The sequence below is a fragment of the Cucumis melo genome, chromosome 5 (genome assembly GCF_025177605.1).
Source record: "Cucumis melo cultivar AY chromosome 5, USDA_Cmelo_AY_1.0, whole genome shotgun sequence".
NCBI classification, from domain to species: domain Eukaryota; kingdom Viridiplantae; phylum Streptophyta; class Magnoliopsida; order Cucurbitales; family Cucurbitaceae; genus Cucumis; species Cucumis melo.
The window spans coordinates 19945053-19972896 of NC_066861.1; the positions used below are offsets into that span (position 1 = coordinate 19945053).

The 27844-nt window shown below is 36.3% G+C and overlaps 1 protein-coding gene across 14 annotated transcripts; it reads right to left on the reverse strand.

Annotated features, from left to right (window-relative positions):
• Positions 1–15047: 15047 nt before the first annotated feature.
• Positions 15048–22179, reverse strand: LOC103485901 (pentatricopeptide repeat-containing protein At3g56550). 14 transcript variants are annotated; one of them, XM_017044032.2, is made up of 9 exons: positions 20173–22179; positions 19400–19477; positions 18764–18842; positions 18200–18335; positions 17760–17839; positions 17543–17630; positions 17089–17177; positions 15522–15597; positions 15048–15441 (listed from the first exon to the last, which is right to left on the reverse strand). In XM_017044032.2, the coding sequence occupies exon 1, from the start codon at positions 22050–22052 to the stop codon at positions 20313–20315; it is 1740 nt and encodes a 579-aa protein (XP_016899521.1). In that variant the 5' UTR covers positions 22053–22179; the 3' UTR covers positions 15048–15441; positions 15522–15597; positions 17089–17177; positions 17543–17630; positions 17760–17839; positions 18200–18335; positions 18764–18842; positions 19400–19477; positions 20173–20312. The 14 variants fall into 14 exon arrangements, with proteins under 14 accessions (XP_016899521.1, XP_016899520.1, XP_050941407.1 ...); XM_017044031.2 differs by lacking the exons at positions 18200–18335; positions 18764–18842 and adding an exon at positions 16216–16259; XM_051085450.1 differs by lacking the exon at positions 18764–18842.
• Positions 22180–27844: the final 5665 nt, after the last annotated feature.

Sequence of the window (27844 nt, forward strand, 5' to 3'; positions counted from 1 at the left end):
GGAATGTGAAAATATTTAACTATATGTTTCAATTGTCTAGAAATTAGTTCTCAAATTCATGTTTTTGTTTTAATTTATAACATACGGTGAGATTAATATTAACAAAATATAGAATTCTAATAGTTTTGCAAATAAAAAAATAAGTAATCTTTTACATTCCATCTTAATGAATATTAACGATTTATAATTATATTTTGTTATTGAGAGAAAACAATGTTAATATGTGAAATAAATGAGTTTATGGATGAGATAAGAGAGTGAGAGAGAAACTTGGAATTGAGAGAGAAATATAAAAACATTTAAGAGGAAAGCATACATATATTTAGAAATATGTGTTTTTCCAACATCCTCGCTTTTAAATAATTGAAAATAAAATTTTGAAAAGGAAATTTATAAGTCATTTACGAATAGGGGTGGAGAGAAATAAATCAACATAAATCATGACTATGTCCACAAAAATATACATAATATCAACAACAAATATAACTCCATCCACAATGTCATTGAACATATAAGAAAAAAACGGCAACTTCATTTCATACTTGAACATCTATTTCATCAGCCCATGTGTAAAGTTCAAGTTTGAGCATTTGACCATTGTGAAGAAAATCTTCTAGAAACAATCATGTTAAGCCAATAAGAGAGAAGAAATTTGTATTTTTTGAATAAAAACGAAAAAAAATGATAAATGTTACTCATATTAGGTTTAACATAGAAATATCTATATTTATAGTGATATAGAGTAAGAAAATAAAAAGTCTATTAGTTATAAACTTGAAGAAGAACAAAAGTTTAGAGTAAATAAAAAGTTATGCATATAATTATGAATTTGAAGAATATCAAAAGTTTGAACAATATATTATATCGAAAATATTTATTAGTGTGTGAGTTTAATGTTTTTTAGTGGAGTTTAATATTTAGAAGTTGTGACATTTAATATGACGTTTGAATTGAATTAATTTAAAAGTTTTTAGTGCATGAGTGGGTAAAATTGGGTAAATGACTAAATTAGTAATAGTGAGTATCCTTTATAATAAAAGGGCACAAATGGAACAAAAAATTTCTCCTCATCCATACTTTTATAAATAGTATAGATTATTTTGTGCCTTATAGAGAGAAAAAGAGAAGGATAGAAAAATGCTAGTCCTAGAATGTGACTTGACAATAGCACGCGAGGAACACCTAGGTGAAAAGACCAATTAGTTTCCCGCTCAAAAAATTGTAGCCTCTAGGAAATTGTGCCCGTGAAGTGGAAATTGAAGAGTTGCATTTAATGCAACTGTCATTTTCGCTTTCAAAGAGATGCGCCTCTAATGTGTTAGAGCTCATTTAATGAACTACACACTAATGATGATCCTTACCAGCGTATTTCGCTTATAAATATCGAAAGAAATTTTCAATTACCCTCATTTGCATTCTAGCCTTCAAGCTTTGTCAAGAAGTTCCTTTCTTTTGTTCTTGAGCTTCATCGGAAAACTCATCAATCTCGTTGGAAACCTCAACCTTTCAACTTCATTCCAAATGGCCGATCATAAAAAATCTACCCTTGAATTCGCCAAGACTTCTAGATTCCTGAAAATGGAGGAGGAATCTTCATCTACCCCTTAAAAAGTACCCTATTCATTTACCCCTCGCAAAGTACCTCTTTGCCAGAAAATCAAGCATACCCTCTTCGCAAAGTACTAGTCATGAGGGCTCTACTGGGAAGGATTTTGCCAAGTCCAAACCCATAGAAAATCCCTCAACCATGCGTTCTAATAGACCTACTTCAGAATGAGCACAACACCCACTGTGGCACAACCAATCACGTCCGACGATTTAAGAAGGAGGGAGAAAGAAAATATATTCGCAGACTTGAGCGATTTGGATCGTAGAAGAGGAACAAAAGAAAGAGGAGAAATAGTAAACCAACCTTTCCCAGGCTATAAGTATTTGAAGAATGAGAAAGGAAAGGTGTTAGTAGGTAAGGGGTTGACAGTTCAGGCACCTATATCTGAAATTAAAGTGGATGATGAAGACTAGAAGGCCTTAGTTGCCTTCTTAGAGGAAAGAAAAGAGAAAGGAGAAAAAGAAAATTTGAAGAAAGAACAAGAAGAAAGAGAGAAGATAAGAAAAGAAGAAGAAGAAGAAGAAAGAGAGAAGAGAAGGAAAGAAGATAAAGAAAGAAGGAACAGGGAAAAAGAGGACAAGGTGAGGATAATGGAGGAAAGCCGAGAAAAAGAGGCAAGGGAAGCTTGGGAGGAAGGTTTGCATGATGAATACACTCAAGGCCACCAAAAAAAATTCTAAAAAAGTGAAAAATGTTTGAGCACTGGCAGGGATGAAAGAAAAGTTGGTAGAGATTCAAGACGCTAATAAAAGAAAAGAGGAGAAGAAGAAGGGGATGCTCGTAAAAATAAGCAAGCAAGTAGAAAAGTTACCGACAAAAAACAAGGCCATAAGAGAGCAAGAGGTTAAACACCTATAAATTATGACGGAAGAACTGGGTGAAGAATTAGAGGCGATGAGCCCACTTAAAGGAAGGCTATTGCTTGAATATGAGGGAATGAGAGCTGCTAGTACTAGAAAGGCAAAGAAACTCAAGGTGGGGTCATCCAGACCTATGAAGACCCAAGCCGGTAACGAAAAGCAAGGGCCCCAAGGGAATTCAATAGACAAAGAGGTTTAAATGGAAAAAGGTCTATTTCCCTTTAACGAGATGCTTTTGGATTTTCTCTCCGCGCCAATTAAGGCTTTTGGTTGGAGGAAGTTCTTTACCAGGACCACGAAGATCAGAATGGATGTAGTCCATAAGTTTTATGATATGAAGTACAATTCATCTGATCTATTCATCAAAATTGGTGGCGAAAAAAAATTATTTTAATCCGGAGGTTATAAATGAGATGTATGACTTGCCCAGCGATGTGGAACAGCCGACGCAAGACATAATCACAAAACCAACAAAGGGGCTAGCTAAGGAGGCATTGAAAGTGATAGCATGACCCGACATTACATGATAAGTGACGCCAATAGGGAGATATCAGTTATACCCTATCAACTAACTACTGAGACAAATGTGTGATTTTTTTTATAAAGAAGCAAATCCTCCCCATGTACCATGATAGTACAATTTTAGTGGATTATGTGAAGATATTGTACTGCATTAGAACGAAGAAGGCGATCAACTTAGGCACAATTATTCAAAGTGCCATCCTCACATGGATGGAAACTCCAAATGGAGCCATGCCCTTCTCTTCCAAAGTGGAGAAACTTTGTTTACGATTCATTCCTTCACTGACAAGATACTCTCAACAAGATATTTTAGGCAGAGTGTACACTCAGGCGGAGTTAAATAGAGTCATAATTCTTCACCAAAATAATAAAGAAGAACGCAACCTGAAGACATTGGGTCGAATTAGAGACCCTGAAGGAATGAAGGAAAAAGAGATACATCCACTCGTGCCTGTGAAAAGAAAGGTTGCATTAACCTTGATGCAACCCCGCAAATAAACCTAAGGTTGATGCGATTAAGGACTCTACCCTAGGAAAATTCCCTCGTAGAAAGAAGGTCACCTGACGACCACCTTACGAGAATAACCTTTTACCTCTCCTTGTAACTAGTTCATCAAATCTCAACACCTAACATTCTACTAACTATTGGTGAAACTTAGTGGGTTAGGTGTTTACATCTCATGTAACCACTTATCCCACTAAGGAGTCGTTTGGGGGCAGGGTTCATTTATGGGGGGTTAGTGTTATGATAAACCTAATATTATAATAAAACTAGTATATTATGATATGATGTGTCTGGAGGGAGGATTATTATAGATAGTGTTATGATAATATGCATTTGGGGGAAGGATTATGGTAGGTAGTGTTATGATAATATGTGTTTGGGGGAAAGATTATGATTGTAGTGTTATGATAGTATACGTTTAAGAGAAGGATTATGGTAGGTAGTGTTTAGATAATATGTGTTTGGGGGAAGGATTATGATTGTATAGTGTTATGATAGTATGCATTTGGGGGAAAGATTATGATAATAATGTTATAATAATATGCGTTTGGCATAAGAGTTATGATAGTAGTGTTATGATTGTTTTTTAATTCATATCCAATAAACAAATTTAATATATTTATTTTAATAAATCATATAACTTTTTTGTAACTATGTATTGCCTTATTTTTATTACATACCCTGTTAATTTCGTAAATTGGTTTGTAAATCATTATGTTTCACCTCTTTTTTTTTGTGGCATGCACACATAACGCGTAACCAAAATTGCAATACAAATTAAATTTGAAATACAAATTTTTTGGAATAGAACTTCCTTAATAAAAAAAACGTTCATACAACAGCATAATTACAATAATAATAAAAGTAAAGAAACATAGTGAAGCATATGAAGTAGCAGACACACAAGACAAACTACTGAAATGGAGAAGCAACCAAGCGTTATCTTAGAGAATGACCGTTCAGTAGTCCAATTCCATATCATCCGGAACATCCAAGAATGTTTTCATGTTGTCCACATTGTGCATCAGTAGACAAATACAGCGAGCCCTGTCGAATTTACTCAGTTCAGGGATTCCCTGAAATTGTCTAACGACCTCCAAACGTGATACACTTGCATCTTGGCATTGTACATTCGGCCATTATGCAATGGCCTTCAGCTGGTCGTTTGAATATTCTATTGCATTCTGAATGAATTCCACCGTTTCTATTGACTGGCCTCCCTGCGTCCTCTTCAACCCAGTTGAATAAGTTCTACCCTTACCTATGCGATTGGGTCGTGTGGCCATTATGTCGTCAGGCGACATGTCTAGTCCCTGATTGTACATTGTAGGGATCTCTATATTGTTCCCATCGTTAGCAAGAATCCTTCATACCCTTCAGGCACATTCGACCCCACATCTGTGAATGTCTCTATGCGCCCTTTCGTTGCAAGATCTCTCCGAAATACGTAGCCCAGGTCGTCATAATAGGGAAATAATATGTTCAGGAGGCATTTGACGACAGGATGACTCTGTTTACCGTAAATTATTAGTTTATTTCATTTCGAGAAACGAATAATAGTTTATAGAACAAATAATGTACCTCCACCCAATTGTCGAATAATTCTTTATCTGTAATGATCAACTTCAGTTCATCGTTCGAACCGAACCTACTGCACGACGGGTGTCGCATTTCTACTTATAGCATGAAACATTCTCTTAAGCGTCTTTATACAACAATCAATGGTCGATGCCTATATATTATGTTCTAGCTGACATCCTCTTAGACATCATCTTTTGCAAATGACTATGGTATCCAGGTCTAAACATCTCGTTGTCTAACCTCCACCCATTGGTAGAGACCAACTCCACTAAGCATTCAATGAGGGTAGCCTCGTCCTCTTTTGCTCAAAAGTGCTTAGGGGCCCTTGAAGAACTTTTCATACTAGAAAGTATAACATAAACATATTAGTGAAATGAGTTGCACAAGTTTAAAAAAGACAGAAAAATTTAATACATTGTGCTTCAAGTGAATTGTCAGTGTGTCATTGATGTCGTTGGTAGACAAATACATTCATGAAAGAAATTTATAGCGTATGAAAAAACAAGTAAACCGGGCATCATCAATAATTAAATGTAAACACTGTACTACTACTACGCTAGCAATGCTACTATTATGCACACTAGAAGAAATTTGACCTTTAATCTTGGATGACACCCAACATCTTTGCTAGTGTTATTAAAGGCCTTTAATGTCGGTTTAAAAATGACATTAAAGACCTCTTTAATGTCGGTTTAAAACCGACAGTAAAGGCCTTTAATGTTGATAGGGCTATGATGTCATTTTAAAACCGACATCTCAAAAATAGGTAACATAATCCTACTAAATAATTAAAGTTCATAATGTAGGGTTAGACATTCGATCCTACAAAGTAAAGTACATACAAAAAGTGAAAGATATCTCAAAAATTAACTTTTAATTAAGTCAGAGTAACTCAAGTGCAAAATGAAGTATTAACCGCACTAGGTATACACCATTAGCCAACAGTTCAAAAAGTTCAAATATCTTCTACCCCACATCTTGTTAAATTGAGTATTTTATAAAAGAAACTTAGAATAAGTAGTTTATACAACAAACTTAGAATAAGTGCTTTTATAAGTTTTTAACTAGTATGACTCAAAACATTATTTTTATCAATATCTTGAATAAGTTTTTTCAACATATAGAATACATTATAAAATGTAAAAGAATAAACATATCTCAAGATTAGAAATACATTGAAGTACGGTTGCCCATACGAATATTTAGTGTTGAACTAAATCCATATATGCTCGAGAAATATAATGAAAAAAGTAGAAGAAAACCTGTTGCTCCGTAAATTTGTAGAAAAGCAATTGTGTAAAATACCAGCTCCCCTAGATTGTCCTTCACAACCTGCAAAATTAGACCAAGTGAAGATAAAGAAGGTGGCATTGTAAAACAATTATATGCATTAAATAATTTGGTGCACCTTCACCAATTTTGAACTTGCAACTAATGTTAAAAGAAATTCGAGCAACTGAAAATCCAAGAAACGTGAAAAAAATGTTTCAGTTATGAGCAAAATAAACTTTCACAAGGAGAGACGGCTGAAGACTGAGAAGGAGAGACGATTGAATGCCGGTGACTACCTGAGATGAGAGGTCGAGTCTCCCGAGTGACAGTTCGAGACTTTTGAGAATGAGAGATGACAATCGTACATTGAGAAACTTTTGAGAATGAGAGACGACCAGAGATTGAGAAGGAGAGATGGCCAGATATTGAGAAGGAAAGAGGGTCAGAGATTGAGAATGGGAGATGATTGAAGTCGACGACAACGTGAGATGAAAGGCCGAGACAAGAGGGTGAGATGGTAGAGCCACCGTACGTGAACTTGAACCCTAGGCGTGAAATTGAAAATTTTGACCCAAGTTTTTTCTATTTAGTATTTATAACAATTTATTTTTAATGTCGATTTTTAAAGAAAGGTACCTTTAATGTTGGTTTTAAACCAACATTAAATATCCGTGTCCATTTTTTCCAACTAACATTAAAGGTCATATTTCTTCTAGTGGCAACTCCCAATCACTAAATATTTCTTTGGCTAGCTTGTCCCTCCACTAACTCCATTCGTTCGAGGTCTTTATGTAGTGGATATTGTCACTTGCAGTTGTCGTGTAGGTCGAATCATCCTTATCTATGTCCTTCGGTATATCAACATTCATCATCTATCTATTGATGAGGTTGTGCAGTAAACAACTGAAGAGAAAAACAACAATCAGGCATGCAACAGTGGAAGAAAAGATCATGCTTTACTCTATATGCATTTAAGCGATTTAGAAATTAACATGCAACTACTACACGATAGACCTAAATGAAGAGTATAAAAGGTAAACGATGATCTTACCTTTATAGTTCACAACTTCTTCTTCATTCCAAAAAACTTCTCTACCTAAAGATCACGAGCAACGGACAACCACTAAGTTGACCTACTAATCTCAAGACCAAGAACCGAGTTGTGGGACTCGTTTTTGTGAAGGAAATCATTTAGAGAGAAGAGAGGAGGTAGGTGAATCGTTTAGGTAATTTTTTAGAAAACATCAACCTCTTCTCATTTTGTAATGAAAAGTTTATATATAAAATTTACATGCAAATTATTTCATATAATCTCAACACCAAATTAATCTATTAACTATTTAATGGAATTAGTGGCTTCTAATTCACAAAAAGCTGCCACATTTCTCACTAACTTTTAGTTAATTAAGAAATTAGTCAAAAGTGTAATTTGGTCATTTGACCAATTAAGTCAAAGTCAAACTTTGACTTTTAACTTTTCTTAGTTAAAAGTCAGTCAAAAGTCAACTTTTTGACTTTTTGCTATTTTATCCATCTTGACTAATTTTAACCTCCTGAGTATGAATCCACATTCATTTTGCTAAAATTCAAATCATATTTGAATATAAATTCCGGTCAAAGTTTTGATTTTTAAAGTCAAAAGTCAACATGTTGACTTTTACAACTTTGACCGTTTCAAAACTTTTCAAGCTTCTAAATATGAATCTATATTCATATTTATTTAAATTATATTTAAACACAAAGCTTAAAGTTTATATCTATCGACTTATATTTTATATACTTGTCGGTTTCTCTATCTTTTCCTTAGTTCGAACAATTCGAGTTACTTCAACATTCTTATTCTTAGTTGAATCCATATGAGCTAGTAGGGGAACCCAATGGACCTATAGATCATCAGCTCCAACGATTCGAGATTAACTGGCTGAACTCTTTTAGACCAAGTTTAATCAACATTCGTTAACTAAAGAGTCATTCCACCAAAGACTCTTAGTTGCACTCCCCTCACTATAGATATATTTCTGTCCACCTGATATAACCATGATGAATAAGTCGATCCTTCACAGGTTGTTCGCAATCTTGGTTGGGTCAAAATACCGTTTTACCCCTGAGATTACATCTTACTCCTTAAGACCCATTGATCCACTATTGAACAATTGGTTTAAGGTCCAACCTATAAACCTGAATCCTTCTCGGGCCAATGAGAAGGTGGGGCCCCTTATTCAAGACTTGGATTAAGTCCTTAAGGGAACAACCTATCTACTATCCCAGAAGTGGGTAGGAGTGAATTCCGTCTTGCACCCTATGTCCCTAGCTATTCACTCAGTCTTATCCCTGAAATGGGAGGCTTATTGGTCCAGCAACAATGAGCTGCCCTCACCTATGCATACCTAAGGATACTACCGAATTAACAGAAGTTCATAGTTAGCTCAGGATTAAGATCAAGTTACCTAGGTCATCATAATTGAAATAGTTGGTTTATATAGTTTACGGCGTTATAACTAAAAGTGACTATTTCGTGGTTCTAGTCTTATTTAAACCATTTACATAGGATGCCCCCACTCCCATGTCTCTACATGAACGATTCAAGATTACGTCGTTTGTACTAACTATGGAGCGGGTCGCATCCACAGTGTTTTTCCAGAATAAGGCATCCAACCTTATTCATACACTATAGACTATTTGGACTATTAACTTGAACTTAATCCATGTTTATGTCTCTACATAAAGTTCAAGTGTATTGACAAACTCAGTAAAATAGCCTCGGGACCTTAATTTATTGGTTTTAAGATTATAGCATTCAATAATAAATTTTATTGAATCAAATAACAAAGTACAAGTTGTAGGACATAAATTCCAACAACAACATGTCAGTATCGTGCGAGTTTGGACTTCGACGGAGTAGTTAGGACTTTCCTTGAAGGATTTCCCATCGACTCTTTAATACACCGAAAGCTCTTTCAATAACATTATGTGCAGAGGAATGTTTCATGTTGAAGAACTCTTTTGCCGTTGAAGGTGCATTTCCTGTTCCACGCCACTATTGCAGATGGTATCTTGGTCCTCTATATGGAGCCAAAAAATCCTCAACATTAAGGTACCCAGCGTGGCATAGGTAGTAATACTTTATGAGGATATCGCATGCTTTAAATGCCGTAACTTAGGAGGAAAAAATCGTACTTCAAAGGAAAATGTGTTTGTTTTTACCCTTCAACCTCTTCAGGCCGTTTGGTCTTGAGATGACATTTCGAAGTACGAGCGAGTCCGCAGCTGATCCTTCACAGCCGACTGGTACAAAAATAAAATATGCTTTCGTATCACATACTCGAAGAACATTTATGGCAACTTCAACCTTTCGTGTTCTATACCTTGGTCGATCACTTGCCATCATGTTCACTTTGATTTATGTGTCATCTAATGTACCAAGACAATTCTACATTTTATAAACAATGGTGAATCAGCATTGGTTGTGGTTTGGAAATCGTCGAAGTACAGACTTTATGACACTAGGCATAGAATTAGACAGTTAGCATACTTTCGCATGATCCATGAGTCCGACTTAGTATGTCGGTAAAGTACGAGAGTGGATCGAAGATGTTTCACCATTCTATGCCACCTACTTAGGACCATCGCTGGATTAGTGTTGATGAAAATCGTCGATGTCGAGGAGATGGTAACAATGTTCCTCTACGTACTGGCGCACAACGTGAAAAATTGAGTGATTCAAAGGAAGTTTATGTGGTTCGATGAGACAATTTCATAGCATTTCAACATAGTTGTTGGCAGTCTTATGCCTGCATGACGAGTTATTGAAAAAACCACAATAAATTACAAATAGTTCCAAAGATCCACGATAGAGGTGGTTTGAGGTTCGTTTTTTCAAACCAACTACGTACTTCAACGACTCCAAATTACGACCTACTGATTCATCATTCTTTATACAATGCAGAATTGCCTTGGTGCATTCAATGACACATATATCAAGGTGAACATTCCAGTACGTGATCAATCGAGATATAGAGCACTAAAGGGCGAAGTTGCCACAAATGTTCGTTGAGTATGTGATACGAAAGGAAATTTTGTGTTCGTATTAAAAGACTGGAAAGGATATGCTACCGACTCTCACATCCATCGATATGCCATTTCAAGTTCGAACGGCATGAAGGTGGCAAAGGGTAGCTACGTACCCATTTTTATTTGAAGTATAATTTTTCCTTCCTAAGTTACGAGATTTAAAGCGTATGATGTCATCACAAGGTATTACTACCTATGTGATGTCAGTACCCTAATGTCAAGGGATTTCTGACTCCATAAAGAGGGCAAGGATACCACCTGCAGGACTAATGTAGAGCGGGAAATGCACCTTCAACAATGAAAGAGTTCTTCAACATGAAACATTCTTTTGCACGAAATGTAATTGAAAGAGCTTTTGGCATGTTAAAGGATCGGTGGGCAATCATTCGAGAAAAGTTGTACTACCCCATAAAAGTTCAATGTCGCACGATACTGGCTTGTTATCTAGTGCACAACCTCATCAATAGAGAGATGATGAACATTAATATACCAGACAACATTGATGAGGGTGATTCGACCTATGCGACAACTGCAAGTGATGATATACTCTACATAGAGACCTCGAAAGAATGGAGTCAATGGAGGGACGAGCTAGCCGAAGAAATGTTCAGTGACTGGGAGTTGCATAATTAGTAGCACGGCTAGTGTAGTAGTAGTTCAGTGTTTACATTTAATTTAGCTGTTAATGATACCCCATTTACTTGTTTTTCCATATGGTTTGAATTTCTTTTAGCAAATGTATTTGTTTACCAATGATATAAATGACACATTGGAAATTCACTAGAAGCACAATGTATTATGTTTTTATGTTGTTTTTTCCTTCAAAACTCAGCTAATATGTTTACGTTTATTTTCAAGTATGAAAAGTTCTTAAAGGCCCCTAAGCACTTGTGGATGAAAGAGGAGGAGGCCACCCTTGTCAAGTGTCTGGTGACGTTAGTCACTGCCGGTGGCTGGAGGTCCAAAAATGGGACCTTAGACCCAGGTACCATAGTTAGCTCGCAAATGTATGGCCCAGAAGATGTTAGGACGTAATATCCAGGCTACGACTATCGATATTTGGATAAAAACGCTAAAGAGAATGTTCCATGCTATAGCTGAGATGCAGGGCTCATTAAAGATGTCTATGGGGTGGGTGGAGTCGGGAATGCCACTCCCCGTCCCCTTCCCCCTTATCCCATACCCCATCCCCACCAATTTTCCTATGGGAAACGGGGCGAGGATTGCGTGGGGATCAGGTTCTCAACTGGGAAATATTCCCCATTTTTTAAAAGTTTAATCCCATTTTCCAATCCACATGTATATACATTTTCAAGGTTGTTTTTATTTTGATAGTATATTTTCAATTTTCTTATTTAAAACAATTAAAATGTCAAATTATCATTGTTTATAAAAATAAAAATTCAACTATTAGAAGATACATTTAAAAATCCTTTCATAAAATTCAAAAAATTCATACCAAAAAATCAAAGATCAATCCATAAGTATTCTAACAAAGCCTTCAATTACATCATATTTTTTAAGACACAACAACATATTTTTTAAAGAAAAGTTTACAAATCAAGTCAAGGCATAACATATATATATATATATATATATATATATATATACTTTTTAAGAAAAGTTCACAACATAGAAATGAAATAAAGGGAAACAATAAAGAAATGGAATAGAGAAAAAAAAGGAAGGAAGAATATCAAAATAGGTTTTTTTTTTTACTCTTTTACATATTATTAAATAAGTAAATAAATAAATATTTATATTTATATTTAATTATAATTAATTATAATTAATTATTTTTTTGTTCGAGGCGAGGCCGCGATCAGGGTCAAGGTTGGGGAATGTATTCCCCGACCTCAACCTCATGTTGCCAACAGGGAAAAAAGTTTTTCCACTCCCTCCCCCATTCCTCGTGTATTCAGGAACTCCCTACCTCATTTAGGGTGGGTCCCCGTGGGGTCTCGGCCCCGCGGGTTAAATGAATATCTTTAGGACCTATCGTGCGGTGGATTCTGTTGGAACGATGAACTAAAGTGCATCATTGCGGAGAAGGATATGTTCGACGATTAGGTGAAGGTACGCTATTCTTATGTCAACCGTTATTCGTTTGTATTCGAAAATAAATTAACAATTTACTGCAACACTTGAACAGAGTCATCCTGCTAAAAGAGCCTCCTAAACAAATCCTTTCCCCATTATGATGAACTATGCTACGACTTTGGGAGAGATCGTGTGACGAGAGGGCGCACAGAGACATTCATCGATGTCAAGTCGAATGTGCCTTGAGGGTACGAGGGATTTACCACTGATGATGGCAACAATATAGAGATCCCTACGATGTACAGTCAAGGACTAGACATGTCGTCTGACGACATAATGGGCACACAACCCGAACGTGCAAGTGATGGTAGGAATGCTTCAAACGGATCGAAGAGGAAGCAGGGAAGCCAGCCAGTAGAAACTACGAAAATCATTCGTAGTGCCATGGAATACGCCAATAACCAGCTTAACCACATTGCAAACTAGTCGATCATACAACGCCAAGATGCAAGCGTAACATGGCAAGAGGTGTCGTTCGACAGTTACAGGGAATCCCCGAACTAACTAGATTCGACAGGTATCATTGTATGCGTATACTAATGCACAATGTCGACGACATGAAAGCATTCCTGGACGTAGCTGATGAGCTTAAGTTCGACTATTGCACGGTCATTCTCCAAGAAAACCCTTGAATGCTTCACCATTTCCTTTTTTTTGTCAAGTGTGTTTGCTGCTTCATCTACTTCACTCTATTTTTCTACTTTTCATATGTATTGTAATTTTGTTGTTATGTGAACGAAAATTTCTAGTAATCCAATTCTTCCATGAATGTTGTCTTCCAAATTTATATTTGCTTTGCTTTACGGGTTTACGCATTACGTATGAACGAGACAAGAAAAAAAAGAAACAAGGCGAAACAGAACGATTTAAAAATCAATTTATGAAATAAGGGTATGTAAGAAAAATAATGCAAAAGATATTTACAAAAAAATACAATTTATTAAAATCATATATATTAAATTTGTTTATTATATATATATATGTATATCATAACACTAGTATCATAATCTTTTTCCCAAACGCATATTATCATAACACTACCTATCATAATCCTTCCCCCAAATGCATGTTATCATAACATTATCTATCATAATCCTTCCCCCAAATGCATGTTATCATAACATTATCTATCATAATCCTTCCCCCAGACATATACTATTATAAACACTACCTATAATAAATATTCCCCCAATCATAACACTAGATTTATCATAACCCTAGAATTATCATAACACTAACCCTCCATAACTCTACCCTTCCTCCAAACAGCCCCTAACTGACTAAGGACATCCGCCACCAAATTAAACGAAAAAGATGAGATAGGGGTCACCTTGCCTAAGCCCTCCCATTACAAAAATTTTACTCCCCAACCTTATATAGTTCCAGTTAACCCCACAAGCCAAAACTCTTTTAGCATGGGGCTTTATCAAGGAACCCCAACCCGTATGGTGATAAGCTTTAACCTTGAGAATAAATGGGTGCATCCTTCTAGTCCCTAGCTATAGAATTAATAAGAGTAATAGGAGAAGATTAGTAGGTATTTAGAGGGGCATATCAAAAGGCTAGGAATTAGACTGTTACTTTCTGATGAAATTATTGCATATTTCAATATAATTTTCATGCTGATTATTTTTTAGTCATCCTACGTTCCTGAGTTAATTATTGTTATGTGAGATCCTAACATCCTCGCTCTGTAATCCTTGATTACTTCAACCTGCCACAAAAACTCTTTGGGCATTGAAAACAGTACTTGAGAGCACTTTGCTAAGTCTCTCAATCAAAATTTTTGCAATAGTACCAGGAGCTCTTTTCTATGTTTCTTTGCCTAAATTCTCGCAAGCCCAAGGGATTTTTATTTTTGTTGAAGCCGAAAAAACAACCTTACAAATTTCTTCCAAAGAAAGAATGGGCTTCCGACTCCTCCTTTTCACTAGCTAAAATGGAAATCCAGTTAACCCTTCCACAGATGGCCTTAAAGTAAGGCATAAAATTTCATGAAAAAATGAAGGCATAAAATTTCATGAAAAAATGAAGGCATAAAATTTCATGAAAAAATGACACTACTAGACAACGACGACAGTTAAAAATATGTCATTTAAAATTCTTAACAATTATTTTCAGTCGTTTTACTTGTCAAGAAAAGTCTATTATGATAATTTGGAAAAACTGTCACAATAAGTATTTTCATGATAAAAAATAAATGTCACATATCTTCTATTGTTGACAAATAACAAATGTCATTATTTATATCTTATGACAAATAATGAATATCACATATCTTCTATTGTTGACAGATAACAAATGTCGTTATTTATATTTTATGACAGAATAAATGTTACATATCTTCTATTATTGACAAATAATAAATGTTATTATTTATATTTTATAAGAATAATTAACTGTTATCATTTCACACATATAGTAATTATCTGTCGTTATTGGCATATTGGCAATCCCTATTTTTCTTGCCAACCTATCATATTACATAGACTAGTTCAATCACAAAGTACTATACAACACCCATATGGAAACAAATAGCCAACACTTTGATATATATACTTTAGCATACACTTAGTAATTTGTACAATTGTTGGTAAATGGTTTACAATGATAGAATAAACATGCACATCTTTTTGGTACCAACAACCTTAAAATAAGTACATTACAACCAAAATTTTGCTACCAACCCTACAAAAAGGCCTATAAATCAATCAGTAGCTCCAATATGGTTTCACTGCTCCAATGAGTTATCACACTTTAATATTTGTACAAAAAGATTGACTAATAACCATTTTTTGTAAAGTGTTTAAAAAAATCTACATGTAGTAAAGGTACATCGCAATCCTACAAAGGGAATAGTAGAGTTGAACATAATGAGAGTGCTACCATGACTTCATTACTTCAATATATTCTTGCAAAATCTAATAGGAAAACAAAAGGTTATCTATCAGTTCACACTACACATAACCATTGTCAATAATAGAGATACAAGTGTGCTTACCTTTCAATGAGTTGCACAGTCATTGATCTTTTCACAAAAAATTGATGTCATAATGCACACCAAAAACTATGAGTACCTACAATGTTGATTGAGTGGTGGTTTTAGTTACAAAACACTTACTAACCTATACCAATATTAGTCTCACGAAAGTCTATGTACACAACCCAAACCATAGACTATAATTATTTCAAGTTAAACAATACCACACATGCAAACTATGGTTATAGTCATCGATTTTTCCTCTATTTTCTTATCGGGGTAGCTAAAATTTGTTTCCTCAAATTCAAATTTTGACATGAGATGCATATACAAACATAAATATAAACTTTCATATATAACAAGGTTAGGTATACTTTATACAAAGGAACTATATGTCAAAATAAACTAGTAACTAACCCTATCTTAAGTTATTTTCAAAGAAACTAAATATAACAAGTGTTGCAAAAAATTTTTGGCACTGTCCAACAAAAAGAAAACACATGTACATTATTTGTTAGGTGGTTTCTTCACTTCTATATAACTGTGCAAGACCTATTAAAAAAAACAAAATTCATTTTAAAACAAAATTCATTTTAGAATTCAACTCAATACATCAAAGTCAACGTCAAGAATAGTAATTATATTTGCAAAGAAAATGTCCTTACCAAATACATAGATAAAAAAATTTATCATACTTAAAGAAAATACAATTTACCTTCACAAGGGCCTTGAAACTTAGTTCGAACACTTCTAAACAACCTTGAAATACAAATAATTAAATTCATAATATAAAACTCAATTCAATTAAAAACATATATTTTCAAACTCTTATCAAATCACAAATTATGTGAGCAAACCATACATAAATTCCCCTAACTTAATAATATAAATCCTCGATTATAAACATACTTATAGTTTAATGCAAAATCCTGACAAAAACACCTGGAAGAAAGCTCACAGATCTGTTCCAAAATTCACTTGATCCATGATCAATATTCAAATGTGATCAATATTCAAATGTGATCCTTCAAAGCTAGAACAAGTGAAAAGGCATCAACAAAATAAAAATTCTGAAACCACTTTCTTTTTTGAAAAAACACAAATCAATAACATTCAACAGTGTGAAAGGAAAACATAGCTTGCAAAATGAAATACAAAATTCCTGAAAGAATCAAGCACTATTAGTATCCAATAAAAATCAATAATTCCATACACATTGATACAATCTTATAAACCAAAAAATTGTTATGACACAAAACTTTGAAGAAACATACTACAACAAACTCATACTTCACTACTACTTTCCAAAAGATCAAGCCCAAGCCAACAGAAGAAGAATCAAAGAGCAATAGTGCAGTCTCATATATCAAACTATCCCTCTCTAATTAAATCAGAGGTTAGCTTGTAGGCAAGAAGAATCTTTGGAAATTTAATTCCACTCGAATCATCTCTATAACTACTACGGGCAACACATGCATGATCCATAAATGTAAAGAGAAAAAAGATGGAGATTATTCAAAATTATGAGAATCCAAAAGATTAAAACGTGATAAAACTGAAAAATAGAGAGAATTAGTAGATCAAATACCTGTCGTAAAGAAGATCCATGTCTTTTCTCTTTAATTGTCCTCTTTTCAGTTGCCAGCTAGTGCAATGGAATGGTGATGTATGAAATGCCTGAAACCAATGAATGGGAAATGGTTGAAATTAAAGAGAAGCGTAACAGGAAAGAGATAAAGACAAAACTTACAATTATGCCCTCTGGAGATTAGCAAAGTAAAATAAGAGATTAGCCAACAAAAAACCCATGTTGACTTTGTTTTCTGTGTTTTAGTACAGACAATGAGAATTACATTCGTCATAGAAAGAGAAAAAATTTATAACCAGCCTTGATATCTGAGCACAGGGCATATGCTTCATACAAATTATATATACATAAAAAATTTTTAAAAAAACATAAGTATGCACTAGAACTTATCAATGAGCAAACTAGAACTTATCAAACATAAGTATGCACTAGAAACAAAAATCATTTCAATAACCTGATAAATTTTTCCCGTAGTAATATTGTTCTCTCTCGTCAACGTTAAAATCGAGGAATCATTCATAGTTTCCCAAATCTAAATCAACCTGAAACGAGAAATATAAAGCCAAGCATACCTCAACTAAAACCGAAACGTGAAATTTAACCAATCAATTTTCCACCATGTCTTAAAGGAAAATACAGTGTCATTTTTGTATGGCTGGAATGGAAGATACCTCACTGCCATCATCAAGAACAAAAACTTCCCCATGTTCAAAAGGAGACATGGTACCAGCATCCATATTCAAGTACGGATCTGAAAATTCAAACACAACAGAGCGTTAAGAACCAACTCAGACATGTGCAAGAAACCGTACCGTTATCACTTTTCCTATCAACTATTAAACTTAAACAGACATGCATACCATCACCAGACCACTGAGAAACAATCGGAAAAAAAGAAGAAACTACGCTTTCTAAGAATAAAAAATAAAGTAGGTAAAATACTCGTTATCAGCACACCAACACGAAGAACTAACTAATCATACAAGTTGTACAACTTACTAATATAAAATACTCGTTATAGTAGATAAAATTCTACAAAAGACACTATGATGACCCAAAATTTGGAGTGAACAAGTTGTAGCTCAAGTGATAATGTTGATTTAGCATCTACCTGATTTGTTGATACCTTGGAGTGAACAAGTTATTTCATCTCACACCCAATGTTTGCATCTGTCTAACACATTATCATTCCAACCACCATTCAATAGGTTAAAGAAAAAACAAAATGCTCCACCTAGCAACGGTACCTGCTCAAGTTAAAAATTGTTAGTTATCTGTAATCTGTCTATGAGTCGTTGAGTTGAGCCCTTCAAAAGAAATCCAAAAGCTTTGATAACCCACACAGCCAGATTATGACTTCGTTGAAAACAGCCAACATAAGTTAATACTTCTTTAATTGAATGATCCTATGTCATCGAGGGTAAATTGAATCCAATTTTTCCATCTGTTCTTTGTTAATGATGGTTTACTTTAACAATATCTCAGCTAATATTGGTTTAGGACTGCCTAAGCATCAATTTCCTCTTTTTCCACTCTAAATAGAGCATTCCATTGTAATTTTTACTTGAATTATTACCTATAGAAGTGGACGGGATTCTTTGATATTCATAGAAAAGGAAACTCCTATCTATAAGATAGATGAGAAAGCAGTTAGAGACAAAGAAAAGGAACTTACCACTCCCCAAGAAAGTCCTTTCCAAGATTCATTACCAGATTTCTCTCCATATTGCCACACCAAACCCATTGCTGTAATCCTAACAACACAAGACTTATGATCTACAAATTATAAACCAAGGTAGTCACCAGCAAGAATTGATAGGGTTTACCATTCTTCCCTTTCCTTCAAGTGATTATCTATCAAATGAGTAACTAAAATCCATAGTTCATTCCATGACAATTAATCAAAGAAATTTCTAGATTTAGTACCGATTTATCATAACATTATAGTCTACCTTGGAAGTCCTTTAATGCCATTTTCTCTCCAAATAGTACAAATATTCATCAAACCACAATTAGACAAGAAATTAAAAATACCTTAGCTTACTAAAAGCTTATGAGTTTAGGATTAGTAACATACAAAAGTGAACCCTTTTCCTCTACATAATTCAAAACCACCTGTTTTCCACAAATTTCTTTTTAAATAGCCTCTAGTAGAGCACTCAGTCCACATAATAGACTTGCTTGTTTGATGACTAATGAGGAAATGTAATGTAGCATTATATTTAGGTTCTCAATTTTCTACTCTAGTACAAAAATTCATACTAAGAAGTTAAGAACTTGTTTCAACAAATGAGAGTTTTAAAAAACATACCGTTTCTTCACTCTTGATGCATCTTTTGTCTTCATCTGAACAAGTTGTCGAACCATAATTATTCATCTCGCCATCACCCTAAGATGAAAAATAAGATTATGAACGAAACTACCCCAAAAAGATCTGATAAATGAGAAAACATAAATATTAGAGAAGATTGTAGTCGACATGAAACATGCCAGAGAACAAATCTAATCTTATAGAGGACTTCAAAATCAAAACTTTCGACTATATGAACTTTAAGGACACAAGATCACTATCGAAATATGGATAGACGTATAATTATCAGAACCACACTCCAAACTTAACCATGCCTTTTGGATGTAGCTGTCATGAGGATGTAGCCTAAAGGATAAAAAGATAGAAATCTCCAATAATAAAATCAAAGTCTTTATTATCAATTAAAAGTCATGAAAACAACAAAACAATTTCTCTATTTATAGAGAATTGTAAAGCAAACTAATCCTAATCCTAATTAATCAAAGAAACTATTCCTACTGGACCTAATCCAAATAAACTAAGGGAACTAATCATAATCCTAACCAATAAGGAAAGTGGAAAACAAATCCTAATCCTAATCAATTAAGGATTTAACCAAGATATCCTAATTTACTCTAATCCTACCACATCACATGTAGAATTGTAGACAATTCACGAAATATAAAATGAAAAGGATTCGTCCAAGCACTTTGAACAATGTTATCCGTGAGCAAATAATACCAAAAGGGAACAGTATTATGCTATTGAAATATAGCGACATTTTCCTAACATACCGTGAAAGCTCATAATTTTATTTCAACTTATAAACTATCCTTCTTGAGCTTGAGGCACTAAAAGAGCCAAAATTCTGTTACATTGAGAGGAACCTCTGTACACTTGAAACGGACAGAATTGAAAGTACATTATTCACTTTTCACCAGTAGTCATTGCAAGAACATTTGCCACCCTTGAAATGGTGGAACCGAACCCGATCTCTAACAATTATTTCTCGGTTGAATGCCACCGAAACAGCTTTTATGAATGAATGACAATCTCTGCAAACTCGAAGGTTTTTAACAATACGTATCTGTGTCCCATCTGCGGTTCTTGCCAATCCAAATGCAATTGCAAGTTTCTCACTATGATATGTACAGGACGTCTTTAAAGTTTCTATGGTGGAAAGCACATCAAGTGACGAAACAGACTCATCTCCTACATATCCAAAAAAGGAGGCTTGATAAATAACTTCCCTCAACTTCTCATACACTTCAATGGAATAACGATTGGACTTATCGTCAACCACAAACTTATGAACTTGTTCCCCAATTTCGATCCAACTCCAACCTGGGGTAGTCTTTATCCCTTGGCTCTTAATCATTTTTCTCATTCTTGAAACACCAGCTTTATCGTTTTCTCCAGCATAGATTGTAGCTAGCAATATACAATCCCCTGCACTCGTAGCTCCAAGCTCAAACAATCTATTCATGGCAATTTCTCCTATTGTCACATTTTTGTGAATCTTGCAAGACCCAAGTAAGGTTCGCCACAAAACTGAATCATTGTGTGATGAATTCGATACAATTTCAAGTGCCTTCTCAAGCTTTCCAGCTCGACCATATAAATCCACAAGGCATCCATAGTGTTTGACCTCAGGTCTTAGCCTAAACTTGGAGCTCATCAAATTGAAGTATTTAACACCTTCTTGAACCAAACCTTGATGACTACATCCACAAAGTAAACCCAAAAATGTGATAGAGTTTGGTTGTATTCTTGCTTCTAACATCTGTTGAAAGCAATATATAGCTTCACTACCTCGACCATGCACTCCATACCCAACAATCATCGAGTTCCAAGTGAAAATGTCCTTCCTCTGCATTCTATCAAAGATAAGAATGGCCTGATCTAAACTACCACACTTAGCATACATATCTATCAACGCATTTCCAACATAAAGACTCTGGTCAAGACCGTTTTCACGAGCAAATCTATGCATCTGAACTCCAATATTCAACGCTCCAAGATGGGCACAAGACGAAATCAACCCAACAAGTGTAAACCCATCTATATCCACATTTTCACTTCTCATCTGATTGTATGTCTGCAGTGCCTCCTGGTGCAAACCCTGTTGAGAAAAGCAAGATATCATTGCATTCCAAGCCACTAGATCTCTTGCAGGCATTTTGTCAAACACCTGTCGGGCAATATAAACTGACCCCATCGCTGAATAACATTTGACAAGATTGGTGCAGACAATCACGTCTGCATCATAACCACAACGAATTACCGTGCCATGAACTTCTTTACACTTACGCTCAGCCTTGATTCTTTCACAGGCTTTGAGCACAAATGAGAAAGTAAATGTGTCACGCATAGAAAAAGAGTCCCAAACCATTTGATTGTAGAAAACAATGGCGTCAATGGGAGATGAGCTTTGGGCAAAGCCTCTGATGATGGAGTTCCAGGCTTCGGTTTGTGGGAACTCCGTTTGATGGAAGAGAAGCTGGGCATAAGCAAGGGAACCTGAAACAGAGATGGCACAGAAGTTCAAAAGCTTGTTGGCAATGGCGACATGATGGTGGAGGCCGCTTACAATAACATGTGCGTGGATCTTTCGAAGCCTCTTGAGGCTGTTGCAGCCTTGCAAGAGAGTGAGAATCGCCTTTTCCTTCGACATTTCCAAAATTTCTTTGTCATGATGGTGTTGATTCGAGCGATGATTTGATGAAATTTCAAAACTTTAAAAAATCGGCTTTTGAGAGGATTTGAAATAAAGGTTGGGTCACGTGGGGATAATTTTCAGAAAATTAAAACTTTAAAAAGGTTTAAATGGTATAAAATAAAGAACAAAATCAACAGTACCAAAGAGAGAAAAGTAGAGGAGAAAAATATCATTAAACTTGTTTGAATTAGTGGATTTGTTGTGTGTTGAAAGCTCGAGGGAAGTTTTGTAATTAATGTTATCCTAATTATTTTTTCCTTTTTATTTAGGCTCTTGTTGCATATTAATCTTCCCCTCTTGTATTTTTTACTACATAAAAAAATAATAAGAAAAGTTCTGTCGTGGTTTTTCTCCTTGTACGAGGGTTTTCAAGTATATCATTGTGTTTTGTTCTTTTTGTCTCTTTCAATATGGTAGTAGAGCAAGGCGACGATGAAATCTTAAAAACTATCCTTGATGGAAATGAACTAGAGGAGCAACCAATGGAGGATTAGTTCGTCAGTGGAAGACAGCCACCATAAGCACCACTGTCCAATTCGTCGTCAACGTCGGAATCGTCGCTGCCATGGATAGACTACTCTAGCAGGTCTAAATCATGACAACTGGTGTGATTCCTTAGTTCCACATGTCGTTGAATGGGTTATCCCTTTTTTGCACGCTTCGTCGCTTACCTTCATCCTCTAGTAGTCGCATCCAACCCAATCTCAACCGTCAAATGGCCTTACCCAGCCACACCTAAACCTAACTCAGCTGCCGTCCAATGTCCAGCTACCGTGTAGTACCTAGTCATTGCTTACCACCTTGTTGCAAACCCTGATCCCATCCATTCGACCACAAATCAAATTCTACATCTTTCGAACTAGACACACTTCACCACTACCAGATCGGACACTATACCTAACCGAAAACCCTATCCAATTGTCATCTTGGTGTTGGTAATCCCCATGCTTAGCTAGTTAACATTTAAGGTCAGTGAATCCTCACACTCAATCAAAACCCCATGTGCAAGACTTTTCTCAAGGTACCGCCTGACAACAACTAGACGTGCTTCGATAGTAAATAGCAGTATTTGAGGCAACGTTAGGGGCTCCTACAAACACTCCCAGTCCTGGCATTCATTCAAACTTGCCGATGTATTCCGAGAATCCGATATCTTCGTTCCCTACTTTGTCCCCTTCTTATGTATCTAATTCGTTGACATGGTTTACAAGAATCTTTATAGGGGAGAAACTAAATGGTCAAAACTATTTCTCGTAGTTCCAATCTGTTAAAATAATCCTTAAGGGTCACCAACAAATTTAGCTTTCTGATGGAAGAGATACCACACCTTCCATTAGAAGATCCCTATAAACACTACTAGAAAGAGGAGGGGATTTTCTTATTTGAGCCGTTAATCAATAGTATGGAACCATAGATTAGTAAGCCCTTATTATATGTTGTGACTACTAAGGATATATATGGGAACACAATGCAAAAGCTTTTTGGAAGCGTCATTGCCTTTTGCCTCTACACATTGTGAAACACAAGTCCATGAATGCAAACATGGGACTATGGATGTAACACATCTTACTTTAATAAACTTTCCCTTATTTAGCAGGGAATGGATTTGTGTAGGAAAATCGCTTGGAACTGTCTCAGTGATGGAATACAGCACTCTATACTTGAAGAAGTTGATCGATTTTATGACTTTCTCGAAGGGTCCAAGTTTGATATAATTCATGATCGTATACTGGGCCAGAGACCTATTCCCTCCTTAATAAAGGTTTGTTCTAAAGTTCGTCTTCAGAAGGATCATACGAGTTGTAACGTCCAACAAATTCGATTTTTTTTGTTCATTGTCATTAATATTTAAGTGTGGTTATGGGAATTTTAAATTTATTGGAAGAACCTTACCATTTTGATTTCTCGAGTAATTGAGGTTGGGAATCCTTATTTTGTTTAAGATAATAAGTATTTTTATTATCTTTATTGGAAATAATTGGGGAAGCCTTTATTAAACTAAAGTTGGTTGTTTTTGGTGAGATTTGGGGAGAGAGAGAAGGTGGTTGTTTTGGGTTTTTAAAAGGAAAAGGAAAAGAATTATCTTCTTATAAAGCTGCGTTGGGACCCGTGCATAAGAAGAACAAAAAAAAAAAGAGAGAGGAGCAATTAAAGATTTAAACCCTAGCCGCCGAAACCCTAGCCGCCGACCCGTGCCGCCGCCTTCGCCGCCCGTTCAAGCACCAGCGCTCGGGAGCCAGCCGCAGTAGGAGCCGAACCACCCTCCCAGCCGCGTCGGACGAGTCAAGCCGCCGTACGCCTAGGAGGAGCTACGCACGCCGCGCCGCGTCTGCAGCCGTCTCTCGCACGCCCGAAGCCGAGTCGAAGTCACCTTCGCGCGTCCGCAGCCAACCCGTCAGCCAGCCGAGTCGCGCCGCTTCGATCTGACGCAGCGCAGTCGAAACGCTCGTTTGCAGCCGTTGCCGAGTGAAGCCGTGGTAGCCGGACCACCAGCAGCCGCCGCGCCACCCGAAATCCGGAAGCCAGCGCCTCGCGCGGAAAGATCCGATCGAAAACCCGCTCCGCGACCCGAACCGACGCGCGCCATCTTCCGGAACCCGACTCGCGCCCGCGTGCAAGCCGCGCCGCCTGCACCACAACCTGAGCCGCGTCTCCCTCCTGTCGCAAGCCGAGCCGCACGCGTAAAGTTCCTGTACCGAGCCGAGTCGAGCCGCGCCTGCGCCAAGCCGAGCCGGTCCCTGTCCTTTTCCAGCCGAGCCGCCAAGACTAATTTGGCTTCATCCACCTAAATTTTGGTAATTAAATTAATTATTGTGGCATTACCCGGTAAGACTCAATGTTTCGGACGCTAAGTAATTTAATTTGGGACTAAATTAAATTATTTCCTTAAGGGACGTCTTGGACCAAGTAATTGCTGCAGCGCGGGATTTCTTCAGTAGGGGCTCGAGCACTGCAACCTCTTTCTAGGGTAAGTCATTTCAAATGAGTCTTGAACCGTTAGTCGTTGGTGACCTAATTACGAATTTTGGCATATTAAACAGTTAGGACCTCGTCGCTTGGGAAGCATACTGCCTCGCGGTTAGGACTCGTCAAGTAAATCTCCAGGTAAGAGATTCTACTACTAGCTCCATGTTTAGAATAATGAGATCACGTACACCTTCAGTTGTGCACGTTGAGGACTAGACTGTATGATGCATGAAATTGATGTTAGCATGATGCGATTGATGATATGGTTATATTATGGCATGATGTTGTGATGACGAGGACCGTGATGGCTGTACGACGGATGTTGAGATGGAGAGTGAAATGATGATTATTCTGTTATGATTATATGATGATGCCATGTGTATGTATGCTGTGATTAGGGTACCTGTTAGCTTAACCTATTAGAGTCGTACCTGCATGGGTGTCCTTCGGGATCACCACTTATTTAGGACTGTGTGGTCCGACGGGACACCAGTCTAGCATGGATATAGATATGACTCGAGCGACTCGACGGGGTCCTCGGATCCCGATTGTCCTAGGCGTCCCCCGGGACACCGAAGACCAGAGTTACGTTCCTACAGGAGCGCATGTTGCACGTGTTCGGGAACGTGCCAGAGATTGGGTACCAGTTACAGGACTCTGATAGGAAGTTAACAGGCACCTAGTGGGACTAGTAGTGGGTCCCTTACTGAGTATTTTATACTCACTCTCTTCATTTCATGTTTTCAGGTAGGGGACGAGGCAAGGGCAAAGGCAAGCTGGCGAGCGACCCGAAGTGACCGTGGCGGGCCATAGGGACTACTGCTTCCGCTTATCCTTATTTTAGACTTTCGTACCTGAGTTTGAATATTCTTCAGTACTTACCATCTTATTATGTAGATAGGGCCCGAGTAGGACTTTAGAACGCATTACATCTTTTTGCATAACTACCTTGTTTGAATTTTCATAAATAAAATTTCTCAAACCTTATGTGTTTTTTAATAAATTTTATGACTTAAACCACTTGTTCTATATTTAGTAATGACTTCGATTCAGTATAAGGAGTTGGGTCGTTACACGAGTGCTATGAACATTCTAAATGAAAGGAAAAACAACAGAGATGGCATGCACAGTGGAAGATTTAGATCATGCTTTACTCTATATGCATCTAAACGATTTAGAAGTTGACATGCATATGCTATGCGATGGACCTAAATGAAAAACATAAAAGGTAAACGATGAACTTACCTTTTATAGTTCTGAATTTCTTCTTCGATCCAAAGCTTCTTCTTTGCCTGAAAATCACGAGCAATGACAACCACTAAGTTGACCTACTAATCTCAGGACCAAGAACGAAGTTGTAGGACTCGGTTTTGTGAAGTAAAACTTAGAGAGAAAGGAAGGAGGTAGTGTATCGTTTAGGTAATTTTTTTTTAGAAAAACATCATCCTCATCTCATTCTATAATGAGAAGTTTATATATGAAATTTACATGCAAATTGCATGCAAATTATTTCATATAATCTCAACACCTAATTAATCCATTAACTCTTTAATGAAATTAGTGGCTTCTAATTCACAATAGGCTGCCACATTGCCCACTAACTTTTAGTTAATTAAGTAATTAGTCAAAGTGGCATTTTGGTCATTTGACCAATTAAATCAAAGTCAAACTTTGACTTTTCTTAGTCAAAAAATCAACTTTTTGACTTTTTGTTATTTTACCCGTCTTGACTAATTTCAACCTCCCAAGTATGAATCCGCATTCATTTTTCTAAAATTCAAATCATATTTGAATATAAATCTGGTCAAAGTTCAAAATTAAAAGTCAACATGTTGACTTTTACAACTTTGATCGTTTCAAAATTTTCCAAGCTTCTAAATATGAATATTTATATATTTGTCGGTTTCTCTCTCTTTTCTTAATTTGAACAATTCGAGTTACTTCAACATATTGTTCTTAGTTGAATCCATATGAGCTAGTAAAGGAACCTAATGGACCTATAGATCATGGGCTCCAACGATTCGAGATTAACTGGCTAAACTCTTTTAGACCAAGTTTAATCAACATTCGTTAACGAAAGAGTCATTCCACTAAAGACTCTTAGTTGCACTCCCCTCACTATAGATATATTTCTGTCCACCTGATATAACCATGATGGGTAAGTTGATTCTTCACAGGTTGTTCGTAATCTTGGCTAGGTCAAAATACCGTTTTACCCTTGAGATTACATCTTGCTCCTTAAGACCCACTAATCCACTATTGAACAATTGGTTTAAGGTCCAACCTATAAACCTGAATCCTTCTCGAGCCAATGAGAAGGTAGGACCCCTTGTTCAAGACTTTGATTCAGTCCTTAAGGGAACAACCTATCTACTATCTCAAAAGTGGGTAAGAGTGAATTCCATCTTGCACCCTATGTCCCTAACTATTCACTCGGTCTTACCCCTGAAATAGGAGGCTTATTGGGTCAGCGATGTTGAGCTGCCCTCACCTATGCAGATCTAAGGATACTACAGGATGAACAAAAGTTCATAGTTAGCTCAGGATTAAGATCAAGTTACCTAGACCATCATAATTGAAATAATCAGTTTATAGTTTACGGTGTTATAACTAAAAGTGACTATTTCGTGGTTCCAGTCTTAAGCAAACCATTTACATAGGACGCCCCCACTCCCATGTCTCTACATGAATGATTTAGGATTACATCGTTTGTACTAATTACGGAGCGGGCCGCATCCATAGTGTTTTTTTAGAGTAAGGCGCCCAACCTTATTCATACA

What these genes read in the sequence shown, in the direction of transcription:
- LOC103485901 (XM_051085452.1), bottom strand. Translation starts at nt 22,052, where the DNA reads ATGTCGAAGGAAAAGGCGATTCTCACTCTCTTGCAAGGCTGCAACAGC.